General features: G+C 39.0%; 1 protein-coding gene across 25 annotated transcripts in view; it reads right to left on the bottom strand.

Moving 5' to 3' along the window:
• Positions 1–13014, bottom strand: part of ICA1 (islet cell autoantigen 1) — a 141906-nt gene that overhangs the window by 121353 nt on the left and 7539 nt on the right. For 9 of the 25 annotated variants that reach the window (XM_070509012.1, XM_070509044.1, XM_070509011.1 and 6 more), the window contains exon 2: positions 98–196. In XM_070509012.1, the coding sequence (XP_070365113.1) occupies positions 98–114 (17 nt within the window). In that variant the 5' untranslated portion in view covers positions 115–196. Of the gene's footprint in view, positions 1–97; positions 197–619; positions 727–5526; positions 5602–9748; positions 9796–13014 lie in introns of those variants that run through there. The other 16 variants (XM_070509019.1, XM_070509110.1, XM_070509064.1 and 13 more) reach the window with 6 other exon arrangements.

A 13014-nucleotide genomic window follows, 5' to 3' on the forward strand; every position in this document is an offset into this window, starting at 1 on the left:
TGATTTTTCTATTCAATAGACATTTTTTGAGCATATACTATGTGCTTTCCTCTTTTATTAGCCTCTCCCGATTTAGAAAAGATAACAAATTACTTACCATTTCTGTCCTGACATGTTTTCTTCTTCTTTTTCTACTGTTGATGATTTGGGGAGAAGGGGCAGGGAAAAAGCATGAGAGGATAAGTTATATTATAACCTGAAATAAAACAAATATGTTTAACAGTTACACACTATATTACAATTATATGTTAATTTGACACATATAAAATTTTCCACTCTAAGCTATTTCTAGTTGTATTTTAGGGGCTACACACTATTATGCAGTAACACTGTACAGTGGTGTCGAGAATAGTTTAGCTAAGTAACCCTGGAAGAAATATCCCAAATGAAGTTTAGGAAGTATACAGGCAGGCTGAATGAGAAAAGCTGGTTGCAGAAGACTACATAAAATATGAGACCATAACCCTCAAAGCAATGCTATATATTGCTGAGGTATACAAATATCATATAGTAAAGGTACAAAGAATTGCTTAGGAGTGATGAACACTAAGTTCCAGAGAGCAGTTACCACTGCAATGGGGGTGGGGGACATTATTCCAGAGGGGTACAAGGACTTCACCTGTACTCATAACGTTCTTTGTTAAGCTAGGTGGTGAGTACGCATCTGTACGCCTCTTTACAGATTTGAAATAGTTCATAATCATGCTCACTTCAGCAGCACATATACTAAAATTGGAAAGAGATAGAGTAGATTAGCACAAGAATCCCAAACCAGGAAACCCCACCCACCCACTCATCCACCCAACAGAAATGGAAGGCAAGAAATACAAAAGATAATGTGGTAACTATAGAGCTTGTGTGTGTTGGAGGGACCAGCCATGGGGGTCAGACTCGCTAGGGCTTCTCTTCTTATCTGTTCTGGGTGCCAGGAAAGGCGGAAGAGTATGTTCTTGGTGCTTAGGATTTGATCCTGTGGTTGGCCTTTGGCCATGCTGATGCCCGACTCTGTGCCCTCGCAGGGACTGACCCCTAGCCCAAGTTCTCGTTGGTAGGTGGGCTCTGACATAGGGTCCTGCACTTGCTGAGGTTCCCCATCACAGGGGCAAGGAAGGGAATTATCACAACCCCTCCAGGATATGAGGGTACTGGCCTAGCCACAGGGAATTCCTTGCTCTGATCCCTTCCCCATACCCAGGGAAATAGCTCTCAACTACTTTTTATTTTTGTTTGAAAAAAGTCCTTAGCTGGCCAAAAAAGAAAAAAAGACAAATATTTCATAATCAGTATTTCTAAAAAATGAATCAGCACATTGCAAAAACAAAAAACAAATGAAAAAAGTTGATAAGCTACAATAAGATACCAAGAAGGGTTCAAAGGAGGAAAATGTGATTATTTCAGTTTTCACCAGCCTAGCATTGTATTTTCATCTCATTAGTAAATATGAGTAACTTCAAACCCTTGTCCTTCACTCCATTTGCCCACTCGTGGAAGCTAGCCAACCTCAGGGACAGAGCCAACCAACCCACCCACACTTGCCTCCCAGTTGCCAGGAAGAATGGGGAGCTCACTACCTAAAGGAAAGGCCTCTGGCCAGACACAGACTGCCGGCTGCCGGAGTGAATGCTCAGCGTGTGAACGCTTCTGGCTACTCCACAAAATCAATCCAGTCGTTCTCCCTCTGCCTCAGAACAGAGCCTGGCAACTGGAACCCCTAAAATGATTAGAGTTTCCCAGGCTTTGAAAAAATGTCTTAAGGGAACTAAATTGAGACGTTGGCATTCCAGGCTTCAGGTATGGGGACAGGAGAGAGGAAGGAGGACATTTTCTTAGAGTGTCCAGTTGCCTCTGAAATGACAACAGCCCTTTAATCAGAATCTTCCATCTCAAGGGCATCCAGGTTTTTGGACAAATTGCTTTGGAAATGACATTCATGATGAGTAAGGCTTGCCCTCTACTCAGGAAATTACGGAGAGGCCACAAACTTCCATTCCTCTCACCACCCACAAGGCTTCACCAAAGGTACGCATTTACTTTATTTAGCTCAAAGCTTCCAATGAAGTTTCTCATAGAAAGATATTATTCAAGGAAACCAAACTATTGTACTCTTTCCTTGAGTTCAATTTCCCCATGAACTATTAGAATAGTTGGTACTTTTTGATTAATTTTTTTATTGAGGTAGAAAACACACAGATTTATCCTCAACAGTTTTTAAGTGTACAGTTCAGTACTGTTAACTATACGCACACTGTCGTACAACAGATCTCTAGAACTCTTTCATCTCGCAAAACTGAAACTCCATACCCATTGAACCATTCTCCATTTCCCCCTCCCCCCAGCCCCTGGCAACCACCATTCTACTTTGTTTCTATGAATGTGACTACCTTAGATACTTCATGTAAGTGGAATCATGCTGTGTTTGTCTTTTTGTGACTGGCTTATTTCACTTAGCAAATGTCCTCAAGGTTCATCTATGTTGTAACATATGACATGGTTTCCTTCTTTTTTTAAGGCTGAGTAATATTCCATTGTATGTATATAGCACAGTTTCTTTATCCATCCATCCACTGATGGATGTTTAGGTGGCTTCCACATCTCGGCTATTGTGAACAATGCTGCAACAAACACTGGTGTGCAAATATCTCTTTGAGATCCTGTTTTTACTTTTTTTGGATATACACTCAGAAGTGGGATTGCTAGATCATAGCAGTTCTATTTTTTATTTCTTGAGGACCCTCCATACTTTTTTCCACAGCAACTGAACCATTTTACAATCCCACCAACAGTGCTTCAAGCATTCCAATTTCTCCACATCCTCACCAACACTTATTTTTCTGTTTTTGGTTTTTTGGTTTTTTTGATAGCAGCCATCCTAATAAGTGTGAGGTAGTATTTCACTGTAGTTTTGATTTGCATTTTCATGATCATTAGCAATACTGAGCATCTTTTCATATGCTTACTGGCCATTTGTATTATCTTCTTTAGAGAAATGACTACTCAAGTCTTTTGCCTATTTTTTAATTGGGTATTTTTTTGTTTGTTATTGCATTGTAGGAGTTCTTAATATATTCTAGATATTAACCCCTTATCTGAAATATGGACTGCAAATATTTTCTCCTTTTTTTTTGGTGAGGAAGATTGGCCCTGAGCTAACATCTGTTGCCAATCTTTCTCATTTTGCTTGAGGAATATTGTCGTTGAGTTAACATCTCTGCCAATCCTCCTCTATTTTGTACGTGGGACATTGCCACAGCATGGCTTGATGAGCAATGTGTAGGTCCATGCCTGGGATCTGAATCTGTGAACCCCAGGTGACCAAAGCAGAACTTGTGAACTTACCCACTACACCACTGGGCTGGCCCCTTTGCTCCCATTTTTTAGGTTGCCTTCTCACCTTCTCACTACTTCCTTTGCTGCAACTTTTTGATTAATCAAAAATAAATATTTAACAACTTAAGTTCTTTGTATTATAACAGATAATAAAAATCACTGAGCACACTGACCCTTCTACCTGGACTTCCAGGCTATTCCCAGATTTCGATGCCATATGGCAGTGTCCTTGAAGGTACTGTTTATAGAGCACTTGCATTGGAATCTTCTAGAGTGTTTAACATGCAGACCTGGGCCCCATCCCTTACCCACTGAACCAGAATCTCTGGGAATGGATCTGGGAAACTGCATTTGTAACAGACTTTGTAAGTGACTCTCAAGGACATTAAAGTCTAGATATCACAGCTAAACGGCACATAGGAAAATTCCTTTCTGGAAATGCGTCTTCCTTGAACAAACTAATGGATTATATGGCACTAGAGTAAAGGAATCACAGGCGGCAAAATCAGGTCAACTCCACAGGGCACATCGTAAGTTCTCATAAGAAGACAGGTGCAGTCCTGGCCCGCATCTCTTTTAATGTAGTTCTAGCCCCATACACCAGAGACAATTAATAAACATTTTAAGATTTCCTGACAAAATCCATCTCATCTTGCTCTATCACTTTCTAAAACCATAGTGTCAAAATCACTACTTTAAAAAATCGTTAAAATTCTCATCCATTCATTCATTTCAATTCAGCAGTTTGGTTTATCAAACACACACTGAGCATCTAATTAATATGTGCCAGGCACTCCCCTTGGCCACAAGGAACTTATAGTCTAGATCAGCTCTGTCTAGGAGAAATATACTATGAGCCACACATGTAATTTTAAGTGATTTAATAGATGTGTCAAAAAAGTAAAAATAAACAGTAAGATTTTAAAAATAATATATTTTATTTAGCCCAATATACCTAAAATATTATTTCAACATGTAATCAATAAAAAAATTACTAATGATATATTTTGCAACCATGTTTTTGTACCAAGCCTGAAATCTGTTGTGCATTTTACACTTACAGTACCTCTCAGTTGAGACTAGCCACATTCAGTGCTCAATGGTCACATGTGGTTAGTTGTGATAGTATTGGACAGTGCAGGCTAAGCAGGAAAGACAGACATACAAACATATTTCCAGATCCAGGAGACTCTTGACATTCGCAAGGGACATAAAAAAAGATCTTCATGATGGGGCCGGCCCGTGGCGCGGCGGTCAAGTTAGCATGTTCCGCTTCTCAGTGGCCTGGGGTTCACCAGTTTGAATCCCGGGTGCGGACATGGCACCACTTGGCACGCCATGCTGTGGTAGGCGTCCCATGTATAAAGTAGAGGAAGATGGGCACGATGTTAGCTCAGGGCCAGGCTTCCTCAGCAAAAAAGAGGAGGACTGGCAGTAGTTAGCTCAGGGCTAATCTTCTTCTTCTTCAAAAAAAGATCTTCAAGAATCCCCAAATTTGTAAACTCTTTTTTGGTTTTTTGTTTTTTTTCCCCAAATTTGTAAATTCTGCTATAAAAATGTAATTTCCCCTGTAAAATACAATGAAGTCTATGATTAGCTAATACTTCAGTTCATGATTCTGAAAGAAAGCTATTTTTCCACTTTGGCCACAAGGTACTTATGAAATAAGCCCAAAACGAATAGTATCACAGCTCAAGGTTTTTAATGGCGCAGAAACAACTTCCTAAATTTCTGCTTGTGGCCACCTTACCTTGGGAGATAAGCAAAGAAGAGTGAAGAGCAAGTTGTTTATGGACTGTGGGGGCCATGATAAGAAAAATAAAAGCACCAACATAGTTCAATTCAGCATGACTTGAAAACATGAATGTTTGTGTTTCCTTAAATTCTATCTCCCCAAGGAAGGCAAAGCAGATGAGCCAATGATAATCAAGACCTACTCAAAGAAGTAGGGGCCCAAGAGTTAACAGGTCAATGAAAAGCAAGTTCCTAATTTTGATGTAACGACCCTGAGGGTGGGGAGATGAGTTAGTGAGGAGCAGGCTCTGTGTCCAAGACAAGAAACAAAGAGGAGAGACATCTCCCAGCTCAGAGATGGAAAAGCTGCTGAGGTCAGCACCTTCTTCTTAGATGACACTACTACCGACCCAACCCTCTTAGAGCTTCCCAGGCTCCACCGTGACGGGGTTACAATACGCTCACCTCATGCTCCAAGGCCGGGCATTAAAACCACAGCCGTTCTCAGCCACACTCATGAGGCTGAAAGACCATCTTGCCCTGTGGGGAGAACAGGGAGCAGGTGCTTTGTTCAGATTTTGTACTGGGCTTCAGTGCAATAATTATGCTCATTTTTCCTCTATGCTTTTCTTACATTCTTGCTATATTGAGTCTTCAATTTTATCCACTCATGTGGACAGACTACAACTGTCCCACTTGCTTTTATTCCCTATAGCTGTTGAAAAGCCATTTTGAACAGGTTGCACGGCCAATACATAAGCAAAAGTTTTTTCCAAATACCTCAAGGTTTACAGAATGCTAAAGCAAGCCTGGTTTAAACAAAGTTTGATGCATCGCTACAAAGAAGAGGAGTCAGTCTGTCCTTGGCTGCCTTAAACCCTGATACTAGATTCTCCTCCTTGGAAATACAGGATGGGAAAGTATTTTCATCCCATATAGGCTGGCTTCAGCTGCACTGAACATTTGTTCTGGCCCAGAACCCTTTTATATGAGCTTACGCAGTTAGCTGATGGCACCTCCGATAACATTTGAATTATGCAAAGAATCTAAAATTCTTGAGCCAACCCTTACTCAGAATAAAGGTAGCATCAGGAGTTACATTTCACCATATCAGTACTCTCAACCCACAAACATATTTCAATAAGTTTCCTCTTGAATCACATTTCCTAAGTGTGTCGTGTTTCTTGAGCAGGTTCATGTCTCAAATTAATTACCTTTCCAATTTTAGCAGTAGAATTTTCTCTTCCATCAGTGAGCAGTTTTCTATTAGTTGGAGTACTAGCTGAAACTGAGTCCAGAATCCCTTTTTCCTGTCTCTATACTGGGCATATGGCAGTTCTCTTGAATTGCAGATTTGAGCCACTGCCAAATTTGTTATCTTCCTCTCTAATTTATTCAAAATTTCTATATTCTAACTAAAAATTGTCACTGTCTTAGAACTCTTCAGTTCTGTTGTGCACAACAGCATTTAGCTTTCTTTGAGAAGTGGGCCATTTTTTCCCCCATGAGAAACAAACTTTCTAAGAGAATAGAACAGAGTCTTACAGCAATGTGGGTACAAAGTGATATGTTTGAACCACCCCAGAGTAAAGTCACTCATTCCCACAGACCAGCTTCATGGCACCACATGTCACTGAATAGGTGCAAATCTGTTCACATTCTAACATTCCTGAAGCTGGGATGTGTCCTACAATTGATACCCTGTCAACTGTTTGGCAGTCATTTTTCTTTCTTCATGGAACATAAAATAACAAAAGATCTCACAAGCAATGGTTCCTTATATTTGATGAAATATAGAATAATTCTTTAAAATGAAACTCCAGTAAAATTGCACATCACTACATGCCACAGACTTTTGGGGCTATTTGTGTGTAACTGAAAAGGTGAATCTAAAGTCAGGGAATGCCAAGTGTTGCCTGTGATGTGGAATGAGTGACATGACAGAGGAAGGTACTGAAGGTTAGAGGAACAGAGAGGAGAAGGCACAGGGCTGGCTTCCTACATGGGCTCTGGGCTGAGTTTCTAAGAATCAGCAGTAGCTGGCCAGGCAAAATGTAGGAGTGTGTGTGTGTATGTGTGTGTGTGTGTGTGTGTGTGGTGATGGGGTGGAGGGAGTATTATTGCAGGCAGAGGGAAAGCAATGAACAAATTCTTCCACAGTATAACTGCCTGGTGTGTGCATGCAATCAACCATAAGCATTTGTACATTCCTATAACTTAAAGAAAGATGAGACGTGACTGAGGAGACACAGGGGCCATTTTTGGTCACTTTCAGTATTTAGATATATTCTGTAGCTACTGGAGGGTACACACTCAATGCTATTTATTTCACATTCAGTGTGTATCTTCTATGTCCTGTCTTTGCTAGAGAGCTTATCTTTGACTATCCATAACTGTTGGCGGCCTGTGGCATGTCTCTTGCATTTAGCTTTCAGTTGCACCTAATTTATATAATTTTCTGCTAGTTCCATCTTCCCATTATTTCAAAGATTAACCTCATCTAGAAATATTACCAGTTCTCGGTATTTTGTTTTGTATTTGGGTTTCTTTCTCTGTGCAAGCTCAGAGCTAATGTATGTCATATAATTTAGAGCTTGGAGGAAGTTGAGAAACAACAGAATGAAGCCCTTTCCTTTTAAAATAGGGACCTGTGATCCAGAGAGGTGACTATCAGGCCCGAGAGAGCAAAGCCAGTGAGCCTCAGAGCCAGGCTTCAGTGTAGGCTCATCAGGGCTTGCCTAATGAACAGAAGAAAGACAAATTTGGCAGAGGTTCTAGGTACTGGATTAGAAAATAATTCAACGTTTGTATACTTCTTTTGCTCAAAGTATGTTTCTTCTTTTTTTCTAGAGGTTTATCTCTAGTCACTTTCTCTTATGTCAATGGCGATTTTTATAATTTCCCATGGAGAAGGAAGTATGTTCTAAGTATAAATATTAAAACTTTCGTAAAAACAAGGAAAAAACTGAAATAATTCTTCCAGGCGTAATTAACTATATTTATTATTATTTTAAAAATCTTGATTCATCAAAGCAAATTCACACATAGCTGAGAAAGAGAAATCCCTATGGAGGGTGGGAAGTTGGATTCGACTGTCATCCTTTCAAGAGCTAAACTTAAGATACAGATCTTCCTCAACTTATGATAGGGTTACATCCCAATAAATCCATCCTAAGTTGAAAATATCATCGTTGAAAGTGCATTTACTACACCTAACCTACCAAACACCACAGCTTAGCCCAGCCTACCTTAAACGTGCTCAGAACACTTCCATTGGCCTAGAGTTGGGCAAAATCATCTAGCACAAAGCCTATTTTATAATAAGTGTGGAATATCTCATGTAACTTATTGAAGACTGTACTGAAAGTGAACAGCAGAATGGTTGTCTGAGTAAGAATGGTTGTAAATGTATCGATTGTTTACCCTCGTGATTGCATGCCTCACTGGGAGCCACGGCTCGCTGCCGCACCCAGCAGCATGAGAGAGTACATACTGTACTGCATATCACTAGCCCAGGAAAAGATCAAAATTCAAAATCTGAAGTATGGTTTCTACTGAATGTATATCGTTTTTACACCATCGTAAAGCAGAAAAATCCTAAGTCAAACTATAAGTCGGGGACTGTCTGGAACGTGGTTTTGACTAGCATTTATGATGTTTTTCCTCTCTCTCAGATATCCCACAGCTTTTCCTTTCAGACTTTGATAAGGGTTTGATTACTTGAGCACTCCATATAACTTTAAATGGATTCTGTTTCTAGTTTTGTGTCCCCTACAAATGATTTTTGACATTTTATAAATTCACAAGTAAAAGTGAAACACGATCATGCTTTAATTTTGTGAGTCATACTTTAATTTTGTGAGTCAGCAAATCTTACAAGGGAAAACAGAATTCTAACTTTATTTAAGGCAGCTAAAAGATGAATAAGTTTTTATTTAAGCCCTATAAGGAAGTCACTGTTAAAATTTACAGTTTTGGTTAATAAATTGTGGTCTTCAGATACTTTTAAATGATCATTTCATTCACATTTCAAAACAGCTCAGGTATTATATACAGGCATTAATTAAGCTTAATGCCTCCTAAATCTATTAAAATCACATTCCTAATAAATATTTCTAATGCCATTATAACTTGTCTCCCAATATGCTTCTCAATATAAAAGCCAGTGAGCCCATGACCATGCCACAAATGTGTGCCTCCTCCAAGTCACTTCAGCCACCGTCTGACCTCACTTAGCTCATCTGTAAACAGCAGACTAGGCTAGCTGACATCTAGGAAGCCCTCAGTCACAAAAACTATAAAACTAATTTTAATTACTTTTAGAGACACTTATGTCAAAGTGAAAGCCTAGAGATCATGAACACATCTTCCTTTTTAAAGATAAGGAAATTGGGGTTCTAAAAAAGGAGACGACTTGTCCAAGATCAGGTTAAAGATCAAGTTCACAAGGAGGAATGCTGGGGTTGAAACACTCATCACCAGTTAGCACCCTGGTGCTCTCGTCAGTCTCCTCGTCTATTCCGAGAGATGTTTCTCAAAGGAAAATATCAAGCATAGCATCTCATATTCTAAGAAACTAAAAAAAATAACCAAGAGATTCTCTAAAAGGGTTTCATCCCCAACCTTAATATTAGTTAAAAATTTTATGTCCCCACAAAACAAGCTAAAAACAAAAGAAACCACAAACCTCAGACTGCTCACAGAGGGTCTGATCTAGGTCCTGCTCTTCTTTCTCTTCCTTAAAGCCCTGCTTGTTGCAAAGGATGAGGGAGGGCGAATTTTGTGCTATAACTGAGATCATGGCAGCAATAACAAAGAGGCTGGCATTGAAAACAACAACTTCAAAGAAATCTACAAGAGCAACTGACATAAAATAGATTAGAAGACTTGAAACAGAAAAAGAACAGATAGCTGTCTTTGCTAAAGAAAAGAGTAACTCAAAAAACCCTTGCTGTATAAATTATATTCACCTTTGATTTTATTTAGGTTGGTTTATGTAAGTTTGTTATATAATGTCAATTCAAATTTAGCATACGGATTTTACTGTCTAGTACTTATGGTGGCTTTTTCTGCAAAAGCTTAATCTCAAAAGGTGAAGAAGGAAGGAACACCTTAGACAGACAAAAGTGTCAATCAACTTCTGTAAAAGAAATACCACACCCTTCAACTGCCAGCACAGAACATCATTAAATGATAGGAATAAATGTTTTCCTTAAATTATATTTCAAACCTGCATTTTATAATTGGGATAAAATTTTTTATGGAAGAATAATCTAAGTTAACTTTTTCATCTAATTGTATTGTATTGTATTTCATCTAATTTCATCTGTATTGCATATCTGCGTTGTCCAATACAGCAGCCACTAGCCACATGTGGCTACTGAGCAACTTGAAATATGGCTAGTCTGAATTCAGATATGCTTTAAATGTAATGCACACCCTGGATTTGGAAGATTTAGGTACAACCCCCCAAAAGGAAAATGTCTCATTAATAAATCTATATTTTGTATTAATCTATATTTTGTTTATAAAAATTATATGTATTTTACATTGATACATTTGTATATTATTTAAATTTTATATAACTATATTGCTATATTATGTATTATATATAAATGTATATTTACATATTCTGTTATATTTAATTATATTTTATATTTATTTGTATTTTATATATGTACTTTCATATTTTTTGTTGAAATAACATTTTGGATATATTGGGTTAAATAAAATATAGTATCTAATTTCAGCTGTTTCTTTTTAATTTTTTAAATGTGCCTACTAGAAAGTTTTAAACTACATATGTGGCTGCCATTACATTTTACTGGGCACCTTGGTCTAAGGCATTAAGCAAAGAAGCAAAGAGTTAAAAATTAATTCCATAACTCAGGTCACCAATAGTCTATACAGATACAAATACCTTTAAACAATTCTTTCTCTCCAGACTCTCTGATAATTATCCTGTTAGAAATATAATTACAAAAATAAAATCTCATATATATATATGTACATATACAAGGATTATATACGTATACATAAACATGTATATATAGTCTTTTTAAATGACCTACAAAATGGTGGCACTCCACGTTTTCATAAGTTGCTTTAAAAAGGTCCAAATCTATGTGTGAAATGTACCATTTGTTTTAAATCAGATTCATGGGGTTAAGTGAAGTGGATGAACTACTATAAGACTGTCAAATGTGGGGGGGCGGCCCTGTGGCCTAGTGGTTAAGTTCAACACGCTCTGCTTTGGTGGCCTGGGTTCTGTTCCTGGCCGTGGACCTACAGCACTCATCTCTCAGTGGCCATGCTGTGGTGGTGACCCACATACAAAATAGAGGAAGACTGGTACAGATGTTAGCTCAGGGCAAATCTTCCTCAGGAAAGGAAAAAAAGTGAAAAGATAAGGATAGTCTCTCCCCACATACATATGTACACATATATAAATATATACCTACAAATATAAAATGTACACATATGTTTATACATGAAATATATATAATTCATATACAAACATATAGAAATATATGAATGGTTAATAATATTACAAATGTGAAGGAAGAAAAAGTGTGTGAATGTGGTAACCACAACTCTATGAAATTACACATAAGCACAATGTCAGCAATCAGAGTAATTACAGAGACACTAATGTTTACAAGGTTCTCTTTAACATTAAATTCATAATTTAAGGCATCTTATAGAGATGATCAAGTAATTTCTTATGCCTCCATAGGATCACTCAGAGCTTGCAGGGAATTTATATATCATTTAGTCCAATCTCCTCTTTTCACAGAGGAGGGAACTGAGGCCCAGGACTGAAGAAAATTTCCCAAGGCAAAGAATAAGCCTTTTTCATTAGTGTAAAATTACTGACACACACAGACACCAATATGTGGTTTATAAAATGTCTATGTTGTGCACAGGTCCTGTAAACAAACCACCACAGCTGCTTTCTTTAGAAATGGCATGCATTCAAGGACTTTCCTTGGTAAAGTTGTGGCCGCTAAATCATGTTTGAGTTTAGGCTGGCTTTAGAGCAAGGGATGAAGGCAGCCCAGGTAGGGAAGGGAGAAGCAAGAAGAGGCTCTTAAAATACAAGGCAGCAGCAGAGGGAAGCAGACAGAGAGAGAAAGCTCTGTATTTTCACATACCCCAACTGAGAAAGCCACCCTTGCCTGTACTGAGTCATTCTAATTGGTGTTATCTGAGAACTAATAAAAGATCCCTTTTCCAGGTTCTCTCTACTTTCTTAGGGAGGAAGCTTAGGGATTAAATAGCGATAATGCTCAGAATGAACAATGCACAAGACTGGTTATTCTGATGGGGCTCAGGAAAGATAGGGCTACTGGGCATATACCCGATAGGGCAGGTAGAATAACCAGGAAGGAGCCCAAAGGCACAGAGCTCCAGGTCAGCAGTGCAGAGAAGAGAGAAGCAGGAAGCAGAAAGAGGGGAGTGGTTTGGCACCAACACAAAGTTTCCTACTTCACAGTGATGCCGATGCTGCCTATGGCAACACGGAGGAAAGAGCACTGGATACAAGGACACTCAACTCCTGGCCTTCAGGGAGCAGCAGGTGGAAGAAAGCTCCCCAGGGTGATGATGACCAGTCTCCCTCCTCATGCACTGTGGGGAATCGTGGCCCTTGGCATTGCACTGGGCACCTCCTCTCATGGTTTCCACTCCTCATGCACCACTGCTCACTTCTTTGGAACTATCCAGCACCGTGACTAGACCACTGCTGTTCCTAGGGATGGGTCTCATCACCTTGCCCTTTCCCACCTTAGTCCATCTATCATCCTTTCTCTTTCAAGTTAATCAACCTTCCTTTCTGGCCTCAACCCATATTCTTCAACCTATGTCTTCCTCCAGTTACCAATCTCTTCCTTCTCTTCACTGAGTTCTTCTAAGTCCACACAGTCTGGTTCTTTTCTCCACCATACCAGAGAA

The sequence above is a fragment of the Equus asinus genome, chromosome 1 (assembly GCF_041296235.1).
Source record: "Equus asinus isolate D_3611 breed Donkey chromosome 1, EquAss-T2T_v2, whole genome shotgun sequence".
Classification (NCBI taxonomy): Eukaryota; Metazoa; Chordata; class Mammalia; order Perissodactyla; family Equidae; genus Equus; species Equus asinus.